Raw genomic sequence first — 21,819 nt, 5'->3', positions numbered from 1 at the left:
AAACTCTTACTAAATGGGATGTATTGTACATCTATTGTAATAAAAATATGTTAAAATGTATTGCACAATATACGCACAAGAAGACCGATTGTTGGGAATAGATTTGGATGTAATTGTATTTTATTTCATGGTAATTGTATGGTTATTTTTTCCCTGAGGCGACTGATAAACGCATACAAGAAATAACAGACATCACAAACCAAGTTTTAAAAATTGAAAACGAACGATCCAAAAACCATTCGATTGAAATAAATCAACTTATAATTTTAACTAATCTTGATTCGCTACAAAATCAAGTTGAGACTCTCGAGGAAGCCATACTCATGGCCAAGCACGGCATACCCAGCAGTAAGCAACTTCAACAAAATTGCGACATTTCTAGGATCTCATGAAATATACATCACATCTTATGAGGAACTTCTTTCAAAATCCAGAGCCCTAGTCATGCTAAATAACACCCATATTATTTACATGCTAAAGAAGCCCCAGCTATCGACCAAAACTTTTGAATACGATTATATTGACTCAATCATTAAGTCAATGAAACGTATCTCACTTGACAAGAACTAGGTACATCCTAAGAAATGCGACGCATGTTTACAAAATGGATCAACCATGCGAAGAGTAGAATAACTATATCCTCGCAACTTGAACACGTATATGAGTGTATTTATAGATCAACTACTGAACAGCACTTCAATTGCACATTCGAAAAAGTCTACTCTGGAGGACTCGTAAAAAGGATCAATGACGAGACCATTTTAATCAACGATGCCGTCGTAAAAGTTACGTCTAACTGCACTTACTCTAGCCAACCGCTGAACGGATCATTTCTCATACAGTTTACGCAGTGTAATCTTCACATCAACAGAGAACTCTATTCAAACTACGAAATGGCCTTACCCGGAAAACCATACTTCCCGACCACAGGACTACGAACGGACGAGAAGAGTCATGTTATAGACATCCCACCTGTTGAATACATCCAAAATTTAATTATGGAACACCGTGATAAATTACAACTACTGAAGCTAGAAAACAACTCCTTGAGCTGGAAACTCAACTTATTCGGATCATTTGGACTCTCAACAGTTATTATGATCATTAGCTCAATAGCAATGTTTTGGTACTTTTTCAGACGAAAAACGAAGTCTATCTTTACAGTCAAATTCAACAAAGAACCGGAAACCATCACGATAAAGGAGCTGGAGCCATCATCAATATCAATAGAAAGTAAGTCGCTTAGCAGCAATCCAGAAGAACTATCAGAAGAACCGAAAAAGGAACTTCAAGCATTTTTGATACACCCCCACCACTAAGAACCCTTCATATGTAACTTTGAGGACAAAGATACTTAAAGGGAGAGGAGTTAATAACAACGCGACCCACTTCATTATTTAGCAGATTCCCACCATCACACCAAATCCCAAACAACAAACACTTTCATCGATTATCCGAATCAGCTAATTGTATGCCAAGTCAGACAATAGTCAGATGATTGGATCACTTCAACTGGAATCACGGTGATCACCGATAGCATGATGTCACCAGACCACCCAACAGGAGAATCACCAGAACGCATTAGCAGCATTGACAGAAACAAATAAGCACCCACATTGTTCCAACACTCGATACTAACCAAGAACTAACTTCGTAGCATAAGTTGAATTTGTAAATTAGTCTTAACCGATCACTGAATAAAAGTGGAGCATAGCTCCGAGAATATATTTTTTTGGACTTCTTTCCAGGGAAATTCTTAACTTGTGTGTAAATCATAGGGGATGAAGTGTCCCCTAACTTAATTTTCAACTTCATATCAAACTCGACAAGAAATCAAAAGAAATAGCATCAATTCAATGATTTTAATCGATTCTACTTAATCTCAGCTTTGAACTCATACATGTTATACCTTAAAACGCATCCAGCCACCATTTGGATCAAAATGGCGTCAGACATGGATTTCCAGTCCCTACACGTCACCCAGATTCCAAAAATACCCATATTGTGGGGTATTGCACAGTATTTCCCAGTTTTCCAAAATCGCAAATCAAAACCCGTTCTATGGAATTTATTTCGTAAAAGGAGGGACGTAAATTGAAAAGTGCAAAAAAAGGCTTCGTAAACTGTAGTTTCAGTGTATTAGGAATTTGCATGTAGGCTAATAAAAAGTCTAAGGGAGTAAAAACACCTGCTCTCAAAAATATATTCGTTCCGCAATCTGACGCAAATGTCACCATAACATTACATTCCGACGAAACTTGGCGCATACTTACCTGAAAAAATCTGCTCTGAATTTTGAAAATCAGGGGGGATCAAGTGTGTCTAGCCTCCCCTATATGTTTTTTTTTTTTAAACCTAGAAATCGTACTTCCCTACCTTATGATCTTAACAGAAACCATCCATTTCCCGGTTTGAATGACTGCAGCGCAGAATGGCTAAGAATGGCCATAAACTTCCCGCGCACTCTGTACTGTGTGAAAACATTTTCGCTCGCATGCATCGATATCGCACTTATTGGGCGATTTAGTGAGAAAGTAACTTTGAAAGTTTATGGGGTTTCCTGGTAGGAGCCAGCAATAATGGGAAAATATCCGTTCCATTTCCATTCTGTAGAGACTGCCCAGATGAATAATTTTTCTTCGCCTTCAGAGAAGACTAAAACTGTTAAAAGAAATCCAAACACACGTACAATGGCCATCGTTTTCTTTTCATTCAAATTCAAACCATGAACGCCAAACAACCATCCAGAAACCGGCTGTAACCCTTTTCCTACACGGCCGATGAGATCGACTCAACATTGAGGGGGTTTTCACTCAAAATCGCGTCTTATTATAGCTCGATTGTATGTTAAAATTGACGCTTTTATACGTTATTTTCAGAGCACCTAAATTTAACTAAATGTTTCAAAGTGTGTTGGTTTCCAATAGACAAAATAAAATTTGTCTCACTTTTCCTTGAAAATCTTATCGACATTCGAAAATTTCACTCAGTTCTAAAGTAGACTACGAGAACTTTTTTCGATTTTCCTCATATCCGGAAAGTTTTCCTGGAAAACCGGGGAACAATTTACTCAGTACATGAGCAACCTTTTGGGGCCTCCCTTAGCTCAGTCGGTAAAGGTGCAGCTACAAAGCAAGACCATGCTGGAGGTGACTGGGTTCGATTCCCGGTCCGGTCTAGGAATTTTTCTGGTTGGAAAATTTCTTGACTTCCCTGGGCATAGAAATAGAAATATGATTGGACTTGCCACACAATTATACCAATGCAAAAATGGTACAGGCATCGAAAGCTCTCAATTGAACTGTGGAAGTGCATCTAGAACACTAAGTTGAGAGCACGCAATAAGCTAATATGCGATATGCAATAAGCTTGAAATGCGAAGAAGAAGAAGAAGAATGAGCAACCTTTTACGAATTTCAGTTCACGAAACTCAAATTTGAGCTGGTTCAATCGGCCGTGTACGTATACTACCGATACATTGAACTCGACGCAAATGGTCATCGTTTGCTTTCCTGATGCAAACCTGTTTCCTTCCAGAAAGGAGCAAACACTCACAGCAGTCAATACCAATAAATGCCCAACACTTTGGATCCTCGTCGGTTCCCGATAAAGATGGTACAGCAAGGGAGTAAATACGGACCAGTCGAAACTTTTTCGTCTGCATCGACTTGTGTGATCCTTGCATCCCATGTACAAAGCACCAGAAAGAGCATTTTACTCCCATACTCTTGCCAAGGGATAAAAGTTATGGCTCAATATAGATTATTGAATATTTACGGGATTATAAAGAAGCCCGTCAGAGACTTTTGGTTTTAAGTTACTGGTCTTTTCGGGGTAGGAGGAGGCAGGGTACCGTGCCGTTTCGATTGGGATGCATGGTGGAGGAAATGGGATATAACTTGAACTTTTTGAAACCCGGCTGCTGAGTTGGCACTGGCGATGCTATATATGGTTCAATAAATTAAATTATGGAAGATTTCAGCACCCAATTTTTATTGGTGGTTAAATGGACGAAGTGTTCGAAATGGAAAGTTATTCATGTGGGTGTCATAAGAGAAGCGAGATTCTCAGTGCTTTTAATAGACGATGTGAATTTTATCATTTTATGCATTTCAAGCGTTACTATAATATCGCACGGAGCAAAATGGTCCAAATGAAGAACTTAAATATACGCTTCTTCTTTTTCGCATTTCAAGCTTATTGCTTATCGCATTTTGGCTTATTGCGTGCTCTAAACTTAGTGTTCTAGGTACATTTCCACAGATGTTAATTGAGAGCTTTCGATGCCTGTACCATTTTTGCATTGGTATAATTGTATAATTGGCATGTGTGTGTACTTGCAATCATACTTCTATACCCAGGGAATTGGAGAAATTTTCCAACCCGAAAAATTGCTAGATCGAACCGGGAATCGAACCCAGCCACCTCCAGCATGGTCTTACTTTATAGCTGCACCTTTAACGACTGAGCTAAGGGAGGCCCCATAGTCTAATATGTTTGAATTTCTTATAAAGTTTGTTATAGAAATTCGCGTAATAAATTCGAAACTCAATCTACATCAGGCTAATTTTGAATGATAGTTTCTAGTTCAACCTCGTATAATGAGTAAATGACATTTTGATACTCATTGTACTTTCAATTAGAAGAATCTCAAGAAAGTCCGCATCGTTCTCTCTTACCGTGCAGAATTATTTGATTTTTGCTGAAGGAAGTGTTACTGCTACGTTAAGAGACAACTAATTTAAACAGCACTTCTCAGTGCTCAATATTACCTCCAAATGTTCTACCTTGTTTGACTTTTATTCCTCTTCGAGCCTTGTTTGGATCCTACCCGAGGTAATTTGGTTTGGATATCGAGTTGGAAAATTCCTCTTTGAATCTTTGGATTATTATAGTAATCTGCTTGAAAGTCGATTTGGAGAAATTTTCTTCTGCCGCCATGGCGCCTAAACGCAAACAAAAAAAAAAGCAATCTATTGATCCACCTTCGGATGAAATTAATTTGCACAATCAATTTGATATGCTCCCGGATGATGAGAATGACCCATCATACAGTCAAAATACCACTTAATATTCCCGGCTTAATGCCAAGAAGAAAAGGGTCCTTCCTATTGTGGTAACCGGGTTGCTCCTTAAATGATTGATCAAAATAAGTTAAAAATATTAAAATGCTCAGTAAATATTTAAAGTACGCTCCCTAAAATAGAGAAAACTGTACACTAAGCATTTGAAAATGCTCCTTAGTATGCACCGCTTTGCACCTTTTTGAAGTGTAATTGTACCATATATCATCGGAAAAGCTGCTGTAGAAAGGTTAATAAGTACCATGAAATCAGCTGAAATGTTCAGTTAGAATGCACAAATGCACACAATGAGCATTTTTTTTACTTATTAAGGATAATTTTATCTGTTTTATTGAGCAAAAGTAGGGCTGCCCTGAGGATCCAAGAGTTAATTCGTTAGTAACATCTTCTTTCCTTTATTTAACGTCGGTCTCTGTTCCGGAATCTAGTGCCAATCACCGACGGACATCGATTGCCATCCATTGACGGCAATCGAATGTGCAGGAAGGCAGCAGGCCGGGACCAACGACTTTACTTCCCTTCCGAAGGAAGACGTGACCAGAGATTTTTATGCCTCAGAAAAATCCCACCGACCACGACTGGGATTGAACCCAGACCCATTGGGGTGTTAAAAAGCAGTCACGCTTATCACTACACCACCGCCGCCGGCTCGTTAGTAACATGTTTAACGGAAATTAAAGCATTTGCACTATTTTTTTTTAGGTTTTTTGACCGAACATCAGCATTTTGATTTGGGGTAACTTTGACAATGCTCAATGAATGTAGAAAAATGCATGAAACTCAAACAATTTAGTTCTTTAAATATGAAACTTTTAATGAGTATATAATCATAAAACATCATAAGCAATAAGAATACAAGAATGAATTTGTGATGGCTGTATTGGAAAAACATTTCATAAGTGATGGTTTGAGTGCTTTTTCAAACAGGCGACAAACACGAAAATTGTTTATTAATATGTTTGCAAAATGTGTAACACATTCTACATAAAACTGTTTACGATATCAACGGAAATGCCCTAAGCTACAATATGGGACCAATGTTTCTAGTTTGGAAAAAGCACAGCGTGTAAATTTGATCTTTATATTATACGATCTTTGATAAATGCGGGTAATTAAAGATACCCCGTTTTACGGTACGTGTTATGATTATGAACAGCTTTTCGACTTTTTTAAAGCAACATGTATGATAAGACTAAATAATAACATCTGTTCGGAAAGTTTTAATCGTTTCTCATTTATTTTTATTTGAAATAATAGATTTTCCATTTTTCTAGCCCTACCCACATGTTACTTTTTTAGGTTTTCACTTTATTCCGATGGTTCGGTACATGGACCTTGAATGGCATATGTTTTTTTAAATCCAGTGATTTCAAACAGCACAATACGTTTTAACTTTTGACTTCGCATTTTTTGTACTAGGAATAAAAATTAAAAAAACACACACTTATTTATTCAGTTTAGTGCGTGGCGAGCAATTTTGTAGCCAAAATACATGTGTGAAATACGTAAACAGCAATGCGGCGATTTTTTTCTAGTGTACAGATAAATACAGACATATTTTTTGACACTCATACAGACTTTTGAAAAAATCATCTGGCATCCCTGATCGTGAGTTCCCAACACGTCTCTGATAGGAAAATAGGGTTGTCTTCCTTGGGCCTCGAGGGTTTTCAAAAGTCGTTCTCTGGCGACGTCATTATCCGTACATTTCCAAACTGCGTGATCGATGTCATCGTAACCGTTTCCACACCGACAGATGTTGCTGTCCACGAGGTTTATTATATTGAGATGAGAATCTAGCGAGTAGTGGTGGTACATAAGTCTACTTATCACGCGAATGAAGTCGCGACTTAAGTCCAAGCCTTTAAACCACGCTCTCGAAGAAACATTAGGAATAATAGATTGTAACCACCGTCCAAGATTTCCATTCTCCCAATCGGTTTGCCAACTCGAAAGGGTACTCTGACGCACTAAATGCTTAAATTCATCGTGTGAAATTTGCCTGTCATAAAATTTGCCGCCTGGGATTGAGCAATGCGAGGGGACCCATACAAAGGTAATCATATATGATCTTTCGACCAGCACACTCATCTGCTCCCTTACCTTTGAAAGGATATAAGATGAGTGCTTACCTTGTTTCATCGACCGAATAGCCTCGATCGAACTGAGACTATCCGAGAAAATGAAGTAATGGTCTGCGGGCATGTTCGAAATCATCCCCAATACGAAGTTGATTGCTGCCAGCTCAGCAACAAAAACGGAACAAGGTTACTGGAGTTTGCGGAAGGCGCAAGAGTTTTCATTGAAGACACCGAAGCCAGTGGATGAACTGAGACGAGACTCGTCTGTAAAATATCTGTTCACGCAATTGACGTGTTGGTACTTTTCAGTAAAAATACGCGGGATAATAATAGGTCAAAGTTGATCGGGAATCCCATGAGTTGCTTGTTTCATGGTCAGATCATATTCAATTGAGGAGCTGCGATTGGTGAAGTGAACACGGTCTGGAGTGTAACAACATTTTCTTGCCGAGAGAAAGCAGAAAGAGCCGTACTCTAGAACAGAGAGAATTGTTGTTTTATAAAGCGTTATGAGGTCTCCCGGATGAGCATCCCACCATGTGCCGCAAATTGAACGGAGAAAGTTGATCCTCTGTTGACATTTTTGCTTCAAATACGTAATATGGATATTCCAAGTGCACCGCTTTCGAATAAACACTACCAGTTCAGTTTTCTGCGGCGAGAATTCGATCCCTAGATTCATAGCCCAAGAAGACAAGTTATCTAAGGAACTTTTCAATGGTCCTTGCAAGTTCACGGCGCATGTGGACCTCTTACGGAAACCACACCATCATCTGCAAGTTGTCTTAGTGTGCATTGTTCTGCCAAACAGTTGACGATATCTTTGACATAAAAGTTATAAAGAAGAGGGCTGAGACATGAGCCTTGAGGCAGGCCCAAGTAGCTAATTCTGGAAGTTTTCAGTTGTCCAAGGGAAAAGTTCATTTGTTTTTCTGACAACAAATTGTACAAGAAATTATTTAAAATTCCAGAAAGTCCACATCTGTGCAGATTGTCTGACAGAATTTCAATGGAAACTGAATCAAAAGCCCCCTTAATGTCCGAATACTGAAGCCAATTGATCCTTGAGCGCAAAGGCCAGTTGAATATCTGTGGAAAGCAGCGCTAGACAGTCGTTTGTTCCTTTGCTCTTGCGGAACCCAAACTGTGTATTTGATAGCAAGTTATTTGTTTCGACCCACTGATCGAGTCTCCGAAGGATTATTTTCTCCAACAATTTCCTACTGCACGAAAGCATCGCAATCGGGCGGTATGAGTTATGGTCAGACGCTGGTTTGCCAGGTTTTCGAATGGCTATTACTTTGACCTGTCTCCATTCAGGCGGTATAATGTTGTTTTCTAGTAAGGAATTGAATAAGTCTAGCAAGCGTCTTTTAGCGGTATCTGGGAGATTTTTCAGAAGATTGAATTTAATCATGCTGCCCGGTGAGAAGTTGTTCGATGAAAGAAGAGCCATAGAGAATTCCAGCATTGTGAATGGTCTATCCAGAGAGCTGCCGCTTGGAGACGCTTCTCGAAGAATGTGTTGTGCTGGAACTGAGTCCGGACAGACCTTTTTAGAGAAATTGAATATCCATCGGTTGGAATATTCTTCACTCTCTTTAGAAGATGAGCGGTTACGCATGTTGCGAGCCACCCTCCACAAGGTGTTCATTGAGGTTTCCCGTGAGAGTCCCTCAACGAAATTGCGCCAATACCCGCGTTTTTTTTTGCTTTGATTAATTGTTTCAGCTTTTTCTCAAGCTTTGAATATTCTTCGAAGTATGTGGATGTTTTGTGTCTACGAAAAGCTTTGAAAGCATCAGATTTTTCTACATACGATGTTTTACATTCTTCGTCCCATCCAGGTGAATCTGGTCTCCGAAATATGTCTACGTACCTATTAAATTTAAGACTTTATCATTTTTAAAATGTCACTATTGCAAATTGCAGTGAAAATTAAAATTATCACCGATTTCCTGCGAAAAGCTATTTCCCTAACACAGATTTCAAAGTTGAATTCAATCCGGTCTCTCCAAACGGTGTTTATTCAATTCAGTTCCAATCACCGTGTGTGGTGGTATCCGGTCGTTGGCATCAGCAGCAGAAGCAGTGCTTTCGACGCGTGGCGTTCAACATTGTTCTCCAGTACTCAACGGAAGGCTGCCCGCAAGCAGCAAGCTGCAGCCCACATGAGCATCTATAGAAGGAGGTAGGAATGGGCATTTTGAAAATAAAAAACGGATTTTGCCGAATTGATTCTAAAACTGAATATTAAATCGATCCTCGAAAATATCGATCGAAAAAAATCGATTCGAGGTAAGTCGTTTTTTTTTTATTTATTTAAATTACGCTTTATAATCTACTAGTAAACGAAATATTCCTCTTCCTGTTATTTTAGTGTTTGTGTGTAAGCATTTATTTGTATAAAGCAATTGCACTCTATTTAAATATTGACACCAAATTATTAAAAATATTATTCCACATCAACTCTTTATCTGAGCTTTCAAAATCTTCTGCAGGTATTAAAAATCACCTTTTAAATGTTTTTTTTTGCATAAATTAATACGTGGTTTTTTGCACACAAAATCACTTTAGTTTAAATCAAGACATATTTTTGGTTTAATGAAACATAATTTTGTTCATCATTTTTTAATCTGATTTAGTCATATTTCAATGATAAAATTTGATTCATCAATAATTATAAAAAAATTTAAATGCAAAAAAATCGAAATCAACTGTGAAAAATCGATTCTGTCAAACATCCAACCGAGAAAGATCGGTTAAAAAACAGCTTTTTTGGGACAAAAAAATCGATTCTGTAACAATCGCATTGACATCGCCCATTCGTATAAGGAGGAAGAAGCCACACCGCTTTTGATCGTTTTCAGTAGCTCTTCGTGAGTTGTTGTGGGCCATCTATGTCAAGCGTGCCACACTAGTATAAACAGAGAGAACCCCACTCAAATTCCTATTACTATACAAAACACAGGCTCCTTCTGCAGTTTGCAAATAAGATTTATTATAGAAGACCATGTAATCCTGCGTCACCATTGAGTACAACCCCATAGCGGGCTGTCTTTTGTAGTAGTTTTTTTTTTTTCAAGATGGTGGCAGGAAAATACGATCGCGCATTTGAAATTCAAACTTCGAAAGCACAAAACATGGGCACTCCCCCGAATAATAGCTGCCCCTGGCCCCCAGCTCATAAATCCGGCACTGATCATAAGCGGTGTGATGTGATATGAGGGCGTGGTGGCAAACGGTTTCAAATCGGGTTTTGATTAGCCTCCGAAAGTTTAAACTCATTTGATAAGAAACTGACTTGGCACAAACCATTTGAAGTTTATATGGAAATTACTATGGGAAAACCAAACTTTTTGTTCATTGTCTTCTAGCCTTTTTCAACATTGTACTGTTAACAAGTTCTATTACTATTCTTATGGGAATTTTTAACAGCTACAACTTTGCATAAAATCGTTTTTCAGCCAAACGTCAAATTAAATAGTTATTAATTGTTTAAGAGATTGATAATCTTATGGCAAGATTAAGCAACTGTATTGTGGGCAACACTGTATACTGCAATGTGACATAGTAGCCATGATTTTTGTCCTCTATACTACGCACCATAAACACCAATGTTGCCTGCTGAACAGTTGATTGAGGATAATCATAAGACATCAGTGATTTGAATCATTAATAATGTTTGTTCCTTACATTTGATCGAAAAGTAGTCTTGAACAAAGTTGTAGCTGAGAAGATTTTCAACAAGCTCAGTTATCATTTTCTAAAGTAGAGTGAATTGGTGAATTTTGAGATCGATATGAACCGAAGTTATGGTTTCTCCATAGCAATTCCCATATAAACTTCAAATGGGTTGTGCCCAGTCAGTTTCTCACAAAATGAGTTCAAATTTTGGGAGGCTAATCAGGGCCCAAATTGAAACCGTTTGAGCACTGTGGAGCGAAAATTTCAAATTTTGCATCAGTCTAATGAACACATCACTTTAATTCAGCGAACCATTTAACAAAACGAACACTGCTGCAAACCCAACCCTTTAATCCAACATCTCTGTGATTTTTCGTAGAAGTGCAGCAAGTTTCTTGGCTTCTAACAAAGCGACTATCACGTCAACACATTCCTGTGCATTCCTTAAGTGACTTGAAATCGGGTGCGACCGGCTCGGGTATTACCTATTGTAAAATTGGGTACACCCGTTTTTACACATTGAGGATGATAGATAGTAGGATTGGTCATCATGATTGTTTGGTTGGTAACAATTGGTTGTAACCCGGTTTTCCGCATTGCGGTTGAAATTTGTAAGAACATTTGTATGGAAACAAAACCTACGTTTTTGCATTTTAATCGCTAGAGAGCGTTTTGCTTGAACAATCTAATCTAATCTTATACAAAAGCATCATGGAAAATGATTAGGTTAGATGGTGTCTAATAATTTTTCTTGTCTAATTGATGTTTACAGCATATCTGTTGCCGGAATAAAACCCCCTCGCACTAATTTTCGAAAGCAGTGTATTTCAAACAGCTTCAAAGCTACAAATAGGAATAATTAGGATCATAGTTCGTAGATTTAGGATAATTAGTTCGTAGACTTACAATTTAGTGCTTCAATGCAGTTTTAGGTTATGTTTAGATTTTATCCGCGGCAAAGTGATCTACAAATACTAGAATATAGAGTATTATAAATTCACTACTTTTAGGTAAATTATATCAATCCTTAATAATTCAAACAATAATTAACGTGAAAGTTAACACTTAATTTTATCTTCCCTTTCTCCACTAAAACACCGTAGTCATCCGAGGTCGCGTGGGTTTTTGTTTGACAGATCGATCGTCCCTCAGCCTGGCTGATCATCGGTGACAGCGCATGACGTTTTTGTTGGACGCGTCGCCTCGAGCCACCGGGTTACCAGTATCACAATCCCTGTGGTAGATCGGTAGACTTGCGGCAATATCCTCCGCCGGGTGCATCTTGCCATCGACCAAGACTGCACGGATCTCTCCAACATCCAGCAAGGCAATCTTTGTAACCGGTCTCCGCATAATACCTCCTTTGGTCCGCACGATAGCTTGACGTACTCTTCCATCAGTTCCTCGAATAGCTTGCTCCACTCGTCCCCTGGTCCACTCGCTTCGTCTTCCATCATCGGTGATGAGGACCAAATCACCAATCCTGATCTCCCTCGCTACTTCTTCGAACCACTTCGGCTGCCGACGAATGACTGGCAGATATTCTTTCAGCCATCGTTTCCAGAAGATATCCAGTTGCTGTTGGATATCCACCCACGTTTTCTGTAGATTCTGCTGCTGATAGCGAATGTTTCGGCTTGGTTCCGTGACTCCGCTTGAACTCCCGAGCAAGAAATGGTTCGGAGTCAGGGCTTCGGATTCATCCGAGTCTAACGGCAAGTACGTCAAAGGCCTAGAATTCACTACGTGCTCAGCCTCCACAACCAAAGTCCCAAGTCCTTCCTCGTCAAGTTTCCCATCCCCGTAAGCTTCACCCATCGCGGCCTTCACTGACTGTACCATCCTTTCCCAGGCGCCGCCCATGTGTGGGGCACCTGGCGGTATGAAGATCCATTTACACTTCGAGCTGGTGAATGTTGCGGATAGCCCCTGCTCGATTTGTTCCCGCAGAAGTCGTTCGGCGCCTTGAAAGTTGGTCCCATTATCGCTGTGTATCTCTACTGGTGCTCCTCGACGGCCGATGAACCTTCGTACGGCGGAAACGCATGACGAAGTAGTCAGGCTGTGCACGACTTCAAGATGGACTGCGCGCACGGTGAGACAAGTGAAAAGTGCGATCCACCTCTTCACGTTCGCTCTTCCTTGCTTCACCAACAACGGACCGAAATAGTCCAATCCGACGAAACTGAATGGACGGCTGCAGACTGCAAGACGAGCTGCTGGAAGTGGAGCCATCGGAGGAATGTACGGCCGAGCTCTGCGAAGTTTACAGTACCAACACTCAAGGCTGCATTTTCGCACTATGGTTCGCAGTCGAGGAATTTCAAAATGCTGACGGATCTCATTGACTACGGTTTCCGGGTTAGCATGCTTATACTTCCGGTGGTACATATCTACCACGAGTGTAGTCACTTCACTCCTTCTGGGAAGAATCACAGGATGCCGGAGATTGTACGACGCATGTTTGGCTGCTCCAATGCGCCCACTCTGTCGCATAACTCCGTATTCATCCAGCGTAGGTACCAGTTGATACACCGAACTGCTTTTTGGAATCGGTTGCGCATCACTTTCCCCAGCAGACTTGTTCTTCGTGAGAATCGACATCTCGTCCGGAAACGTTTTCCACTGCACCTGCTTTATGATTACCACTTCCGCCGCCTGCAGCTCTTCCTGATGCAACTCGCCAGAAATGTTGCGTCGCTTTCTGTTGATGTTGTTAGTGAAACGCAGCAAATAAGCTACTGTGCGATGTAGCCTTTCCCATTTCGCGAACCTTTCGAATTGAATAACAGACTCATACGGAATGTGGAATAGAACAGAAGGTCGTATTTCTTCCGTCTCGACGGTAGATAACTCTGGAGGAGTCGGCCAGTGGTATTCCGGGTTCTTCAGAAACTCTGGTCCAGAAAACCAGTGGCTATCGGTACTAAAATAGGGTCCTTTACCCCACTTGGTCCCTTCATCGGCCGGGTTATACAACGATGGCACGTATCTCCACTCATCTACACTGGTAGTTTCCAGGATCTCTCCTACTCTGTGGGCTACGAACGGTCGGTAGTTGCGTGGATCTGACCTGATCCATGAAAGCGCCGTAGTATTGTCTGTCCAAAGATAGCGTTTCGTGATTGGAATGGTATGGTTTTCCTGAACAAATTTCAGCATCCGTGTGCCGAGTACGCACCCTTGTAGCTCAAGCCTGGGAATGGACATTGGCTTCAGAGGAGCCACCTTTGCCTTTGCTGCAAGCAAAGAACACTGTCCATTACCTGCGGAATCCATCACGCGTAGATAGACGACGCAACAATACGCCGCAGGACTTGCGTCGACAAAAACGTGCAGCTGTGCATGTTCATAGGTGGAGCTGGTCGCTGCCTCGAAGTAGCATCTCGGAATACGAACTGTTGATATAAACTGGATCATTTTCACCCAGTCCCGCCAGCGATTTAGCTCATCGTCCTTGATGTTTTCATCCCAGTTGATTCCGGTTCGCCAGAGTTCCTGTATGAGTACCTTTCCGTGAATCAGGAAAGTCGCAAGTAGTCCTAGCGGGTCGAACAGCGTCATCACACAGCGCAACACTTGCCGTTTCGTAGGTCGAGTAGATGTCTCGATAAGCGTGCGTACCTCCTCGCTCATGTGCGTTGAGAAGCATAATTCGTCGGTTGCGGGCATCCACAGCATTCCGAGCACCCTCTCAGTGTGCTCCTTGTCAACCAGGTTGATGTTCTTGTTTCTATCGGTCCCTGGCTTTCCCAGAAACTCTAGCACTGCATCGCTGTTGGCATTCCAATTCCTCAGAACGAAGCCACCATTGCGATGAACTAAGCGCATTTCTGCAGCAATCTGCTTGGCTTCCTCTTCATCCCCGAAGCTGTCGAGATAGTCGTCGACGTAGTGGTTGTCTACTATCCGTTGAGCTGCACGGGGATACTGCTGCGAGTGCTCCTTGGCGTTTAAGTTCTTTACGAACTGCGCTGAAGCCGGTGAGCAGGTTGCTCCAAACGTAGCTACGTCCATAACGTAGACTACGGGAGGCAGTGTGGGATCGAAGCGAAATATAAACCGTAACGACTGCTTATCGCTTGCTATCATCAAGATTTGATGGAACATCTCTTGGATGTCTGCGCTGACTGCAATGTGGAACTGCCGGAATCGGAATAGAACGGCAGGAAGAGCAGTCAATTGGTCGGGTCCCTTCAGTAGATGACTGTTCAACGACGATCCATCAACCTTTGCAGCAGCGTCCCAGATGATGCGCACCTTTTCTGGTTTCCTCGGGTTCGTGACTGCTCCCAACGGAAGATACCACACTCTTCTTGGATCTGCACTCTCCAGCTCTTCGTCTGTCGCTACGTGCGCGTAGCCCTTCGTCACGTAATCCCGAACTTGCTGTTGAACTTTCTGCTTCAAAATCGAATCTCGCTCCATACGACGTTCCAAACATTTCATGCGGCTCAGCGCCATAGGGTAGCTTTCCGGTAGCTCGACGTAATCCTTCCGCCACAGCAGTCCGGTTTCGTATCGGTCTCCAACTCGCCTGGTCGTTTGTTCCAGCAGCTCCTGTGCACGTTGATCCTCGACCGAAAGAATAGGATTGGTCGTTCCTACTTCTTCCACAGCAAAAAATTGCTTCACTGTTTCGTTGAGTTCTTCGTTTAGCGTGCAGTCGCACATGTGAAAACTGTATGCTCTCTGCTCCGCCTGCTGCTGCTGGCCGTAGACGCACCAACCAAGCCTGGTTTTAGCTGCAACTGGTCCGGATCCATCTCCTTCTCTAATCTTCAGTGGTAGGGCCAAACGCAGGTTGTCGAGCCCAATAAGAATCCTAGGAGTAGCGTCCTGGTAGCTCTTCAAAGGTAGATGCTTCAAGTAATCAAAGCGCTTTGCTGTATCCTCCAGATGAAAGCTTTGAGTCGGTAGATTCAAACTCTCAACCGTTCGCGCACCAACTATTCTGTACTTCCGATCTTTACCTTCACCAGAGATCGAAATGGAAACACTCTGGGAAGATTTCTCTGTACGGGAAGTGTTTGCCGTCCATCTCAGGCAGAGAGGTTGTGGACTACCGGATATTCCCAACTGGTTCATCAATCCCCTTTCGACTAGCGTTAATGAGGACCCTTCATCTAGAAAGGCGAAAGTATTCACCTGACCGCTATTCCCATAAAGAGTCACGGGAACTATCCTGAAGAGAACGCTCGAACTCATTAGGCGATGAGTGTGATTATCAGCTACCTGTAAGTTACCAGTTCCTGCAACAGTGTAGGATTAGACAGGTGACTGAGTTCGTTCGCTGCCTCGATGTGATCGCACAGTGACTGTATCGCGGTCCCATAATCGATTAACCCCTCTAGCCGATCCGACTTTGGGGCTGGAATCGATCGAACTTTCTGGAGAAGAGTGTTGATTAGGAGTTCCGGACGTCCGTAGCGCATTTGTAGTGTCTCGATGACCTGTGGGACAGTGGAAGGTATCACAAGTCGACTCCTTACACTCTCGAGTGCACTGCCCTTCAGACAACGTTGTAGCCGGATCATGTTTTCCCCATTCGTATAACCGCAAGCTTCAGTCGTGTAGTTGTAGCTGGAGATGAATATGGGCCATTCTGCTGGGTCCCCGGTGAAAGCAGGGAGATCTCTTGCTAAGGACTGTCGGGCTACAAGCTGCTGCGATGTTGGACCTAATTGCGAACTTGCGGAGGGAACTATAGGGGGATTTCTTGACGGGAAAGCTTGACTGTCGAACTGAGACCGATTCACATCAGGAAAGTGGTTGTTAATGTTCGAGCGTGAGTTTGTGTTTAGCAATGGCACAAACTGATAAAGTGGGTGGTTGTTTTGGTTGATTGTGGGAGGACTTATATCAAATAAACCGGGTATGTTTTTATTTTGAGCGTGAAAAGGGGCCTGACGCTTACCTGTTTGTTCTGGGTTAGGATACATTTTAGGAATAGCACCCATATCACGGCATTCATCACCTGTCGTTCTTTCTGGTTGAGGTACCCACAACGGGGGCACTTGCGGTACCGTGTTCGCTGGCTGATGACGAAAAACTTCATCCATTCGCTGGACGCAGAGCTCCAACTTCGCTCGTAATTCAGCCACTTCATCGCGAGATTTCGACCGATCGCGAGATTTCGCTTTCGCAGGTGTTTGCTTCTGGGCACTGGTATCGGAGTGTGGTAGTTGAACGCCGGAAACGAGTGGCGAAGCAGCTGGTGCTGGATTTCCTCCCACCGCGCCTTCTTCCGTACCGTCACGGGACTCTTCTAACCATTGCCGCACCCGTCGATTATGTACATGACGACTAACCTGACTTCGGTTCTCTTCAGCTGCTCTAGTCTTATGGAGCAGCTTTTGTTGCTGCTCCAAAAACTTTATCTGCAACTTCAAATTTGCCTGCTGCTGTTCAATGTCCTGCTGCCGTTTCAGTCGTTCAAGATCGCGAGCGACAGTCGATCCACTTTTACTCGATTTACTGCTTTTTGCCGACACACTGGGGGCGGCTTCGCACTTGGTACACATCCATGCTCGTTCACTAACCGATGAATCGACGCCGGCACACGCAAAGTGCCACCAGGAATCACAAGCGTCACATTGAACGAAGTTACCCGGCAAATCAGACTTGTTGCACGCCACACAACTAACCTCATTTTCTCTCGGCGTTGGCGGAGGGTCCGGGGGGTTTGGCATCGTTAAAGATAAATTCTTTGAAGAATTGTTGCCGGAATAAAACCCCCTCGCACTAATTTTCGAAAGCAGTGTATTTCAAACAGCTTCAAAGCTACAAATAGGAATAATTAGGATCATAGTTCGTAGATTTAGGATAATTAGTTCGTAGACTTACAATTTAGTGCTTCAATGCAGTTTTAGGTTATGTTTAGATTTTATCCGCGGCAAAGTGATCTACAAATACTAGAATATAGAGTATTATAAATTCACTACTTTTAGGTAAATTATATCAATCCTTACTAATTCAAACAATAATTAACGTGAAAGTTAACACTTAATTTTATCTTCCCTTTCTCCACTAAAACACCGTAGTCATCCGAGGTCGCGTGGGTTTTTGTTTGACAGATCGATCGTCCCTCAGCCTGGCTGATCATCGGTGACAGCGCATGACGTTTTTGTTGGACGCGTCGCCTCGAGCCACCGGGTTACCAGTATCACAATCCCTGTGGTAGATCGGTAGACTTGCGGCAACAATATCTGAGATATGATATAAACATCAATACGGCCAGGCCTACTGCGTTGTATTTGCCGCAAAGATGATTCTTGGAAATGACTGGGAACATTTCTTGAATCTACAGGGGTGGAAGGATGCGTAGCCATACCGTACCAAACGCTCCGAGTTACTATGTGTAGTTGTGTGTAATGTGTAAATATTTGTACAATATTGAAGAATCATAAAATAAAACAATGAAAGGATCTTACCGAATTTTCTCCTATGTTGGTAATGATTCTGAAGAAAGTTTCGTTGGATGAATCCGCTACTTGTTTATCATGGGGTTTGGGATGCAGTTCCTCGTCATTGCTCGTGGTTATGTTTAGTGATGTGATGGAGATCATTTCTTTCACTAGAAACTACTGCTCCTGGCTGATCCACCAGCCTTGCATCGAGCTGGAACCGCAAGCAAGCAAATCAATTGCCTCCTCACTCGAATCCTTCGTTGTGAGTGGTTCCGATAGATACGCGCCCATTTTGGCTTGCAGGCAGCAGCACTTTGCAGGAGAAAATTTGCACGTTCGATTTTAACCTACTTCCGGAAGTTACCGGATATCCTGGACATATTTTGTAACTTCCGGCTTCCGGATCGTTATGCACTTGTTATTAAACCCAAACGGACACTATTCAACAGCGTACATTAGAAAATTCAGCGGAAATCTGCTTTTTCGCAACGTTTCACGGTGGCGGCGAAGGAAGAAAAACCCGGTTTGTTCAGTTTATTCACTCGCGGTGAAAACTCTTTCGATCCTATTTTTTTTTTTAAATAACCAAATACAGCACTGATAAACACACGCGAAATTATTGAAAAAGTTTTCAGGTGTCCAAAATGCACCAGCTAAAGGACTTATTGCACTAAATTTTCAATAAACATCTCGGAAAATAAAGCAGCAACAAATTCAAAACACGTCAGTTTCAATGCACGGCCTACTTCGATCTCTAAAGACCATTTTGCTTGAACAATGTACAAATATAGTCCAGAAAATGCCTAACAATTTTACCAAGGGATTTACGGAGCTAGAATTCCTCTAAATTGAATAGTTAATCTGTACATACCAAATCGATAAGATAAGAAACTCCGCAGTTATTTCAGTTTGGAATCTGACTTCTATTGGTACAGCGGCAGTGTTGGCAGGAAAGTGAGTTTTGGAATTTCATTCAAACCATTTTGAACAATTATACTTTTTAGATACATTATAGCACCATACTTCCTTTGGGAAAGTTATTGAGAACTTTCTGGGTCATGGTTAGTTGCATGGTTGAAGCAAAATTGTGGTATCTAGGGATAAAAATGCAATTACGTAGGTTTTCCCATATTAATTTCCATATAAACTTCAAACACAATGTGGAAAGTCGGATTACAACCAATCGTCCCCAAATTTTGCACGGTTTTTTGGGACTCCAAATGGAACCAAAAAAGGGTTGTGTAGGTATAGTTTTCGTTTTTCCATATAACGGTCACCCACTATTATAGCTAGTCCCAAGCATCATCTGTTGGTTCTCTGTGTAATTACAGGTGGTGAGTGAATAACGGAGTAGCAACCGCCGGCGGTCAACCAGCTCATGCTCATACTCAGATCACGTACGAAAACTCCAGATTTGACACATTCTTCCTCAGTTATCTGTCTCTCGTTACATTTTTCAGAAAAATCATCGTTACTCATGCTACGAGCTCCCTTATAACACTTAATTAAATTGTATCTTATGATTATGGTCATTGTAAAACTTTTACACAAATGTAACTAGACCATAAAAGATTATGGCTACGATCACTTGGGGCACGGTGGTAAATTGAAACTTGCGTCCAAATTTACTTTTAACCAGCCTTTAATTCCTTGCTTTAATCAAAGTGACAGCGATGAGTAAAATAAACGATTTACCTGATTATCTGTGTTGATGGAGAAGGCCGTTATATCCAATATCCTGCTAAGAGCCAGGCTGATGAAGGTATAAATCCACATTTTGCTGCAAAGAGAATTAAAACGTCTGTCGTTAGTTCAATAAAAATGATGAATTGGCAGTTTACAACTAATCGAAATTCACAGCTCCCAATTTCCCAATTCAGGTACCCGAGTGTCGAAAGAGTCTTTTGCCAAAAGGCATCCAGCCAGCAGCGGTGATAATTGGCGAAAATTTCCCTCAATTCCGAATACCGAAGCTTCGCCTTAACGAGATTTTTTTAATGAGCTGTAAAACTTTCCGGCTTTTTTTCTGCCACCTCTTTTTAAATTTTCCATCCCGTCTTATTCAAATGATCTGGCCGGCGGCAGGTGTCGAACGGTGAACGGAAAACTTTTTTATTACGTGTGAAGTGATTTTCCAATTTTTTGCCACGCTCACCATTGAACCGGTCCAGGTCTCACGCTCTGTCAAATCTTGAATTACCTACGCCGGAACGCGGGGGCAGCAGCAGGCACTTGTCGTTGAGGGTAGAAAATCAGGATGACTCTATTGGAACGGTGTGAAACGGGGAAAGACCAAGCGGAGTGTGATCTTCTGAAAGTTTTCTTTTTTTGTTTTCATGGAAAGCAGCGGATGAAGGTATTTTCGGTGCAACCAACATTTATGATTTCTGGCATGTTAGGTACTCCCTCAGGAGCCCGTTCGTGCCAGTCGAACCGGCAGAAAGTGGAAAAGATTTTTTTACGACTCTTGCTCAACTTTTCGGGAATTGTCGAGGTACTTTTTTTTCTTCTCCGGATTCCAAGAAGGGCGGTAGTCGCTTGAAAATTCCCGCAGAAAATGCAAATTTGAATGTTTGTTTGTTGGATTTTCTCGGTGCTCTCTGTTGAAGAATTGGAGAAAAGTTAGTTCCTCTTCTAGTCGCTAAAGCCGTGTACCATTATTGCCCAGCAGAGCGATGTTGTAAACAAGGCGAAAAGATGGAGGACTTGGTGGTTTGCGGAAGGAGTTTGACAAAAGGACTTTGTTGACATCCGGTGAACGGGATCGAATGGGATGAATTTTCAATCGTATATGAAGGAGTATGATACAAGTCTATGGATTGAAAAGCGTAGAAATGCTACACGAGTAAATGGATTCTGTATACTTGTGTAATGTTTACATCTACATTTATTGACCCAATAATTTTAAAAACCAAACAACTTGAAGAAAAACATAGATAAACGACATGCATGTAGATATAAGAGGAATTAAATTTTATTTAATATTTCAGTCCTTCGCACTGCAGTATCAAACATTACTGGCAAAACAACATAGGTACAGTGTGACTTACAAGATGATGAATATTAATTGCCAGCATTTAATTACCGAACTGGTTAGGAAGATAGTTACACTTTCTGGAAATTGATCTTTGTGATTCCAAGCATCCCATCTCTAATGGTCCAACTTCAAGGGACAGAGCAGTTGTGTAGTTTTCGAAAAGCATGAAGCACAACTATTTGCAAAATAACCTCAACCATTCTTCACTACAATGTACACCAAACATTCTTCCTCACCCGAGTAAGAAGAAAGACAAGAACCATCAAGCCAAATTCTTCCAGTTGTCCGCATCCCACTGACTGGTGTGGGTAGCTACTTTCTCTGCCAAGAACATGGAACTGAAAAACAAATAGTGGCACAATTGCACTCCTCGTCTTGGAAGTAACCTTGTACTTGTAGTATCTACACTGCGCTTTGCAAGCTGTACCACCTAGGTACGAATGAAAACAACTCTCATTTTCCTCACAAAGACAGCAGTTAAAAACTTTCCTGACAACAATCCTTCCACTTCCGACCGGCGT

The 21,819-nt window shown here is 41.7% G+C and overlaps 1 protein-coding gene across 3 annotated transcripts in view; it reads right to left on the bottom strand.

Moving 5' to 3' along the window:
* The window catches only part of Ccn, a 356,072-nt gene that overhangs the window by 80,377 nt on the left and 253,876 nt on the right, over positions 1-21,819 (bottom strand). For all 3 annotated transcript variants that reach the window (XM_065233519.1, XM_065233521.1, XM_065233520.1), the window contains exon 3: positions 19,957-20,041. In XM_065233519.1, coding sequence (XP_065089591.1) covers positions 19,957-20,037 — 81 coding nt within the window. In that variant the 5' untranslated portion in view covers positions 20,038-20,041. The remainder of the gene's footprint in view (positions 1-19,956; positions 20,042-21,819) is intronic.

This window comes from Ochlerotatus camptorhynchus, unplaced genomic scaffold (genome assembly GCF_037179485.1).
Source record: "Ochlerotatus camptorhynchus isolate MF236.1 unplaced genomic scaffold, CSIRO-AGI_Acam_v1.1 ptg000403l, whole genome shotgun sequence".
NCBI lineage: Eukaryota > Metazoa > Arthropoda > Insecta > Diptera > Culicidae > Ochlerotatus > Ochlerotatus camptorhynchus.
Note: the sequence above shows the minus strand (reverse complement) of the source record. Positions and strands in the feature narration are given on the sequence as shown.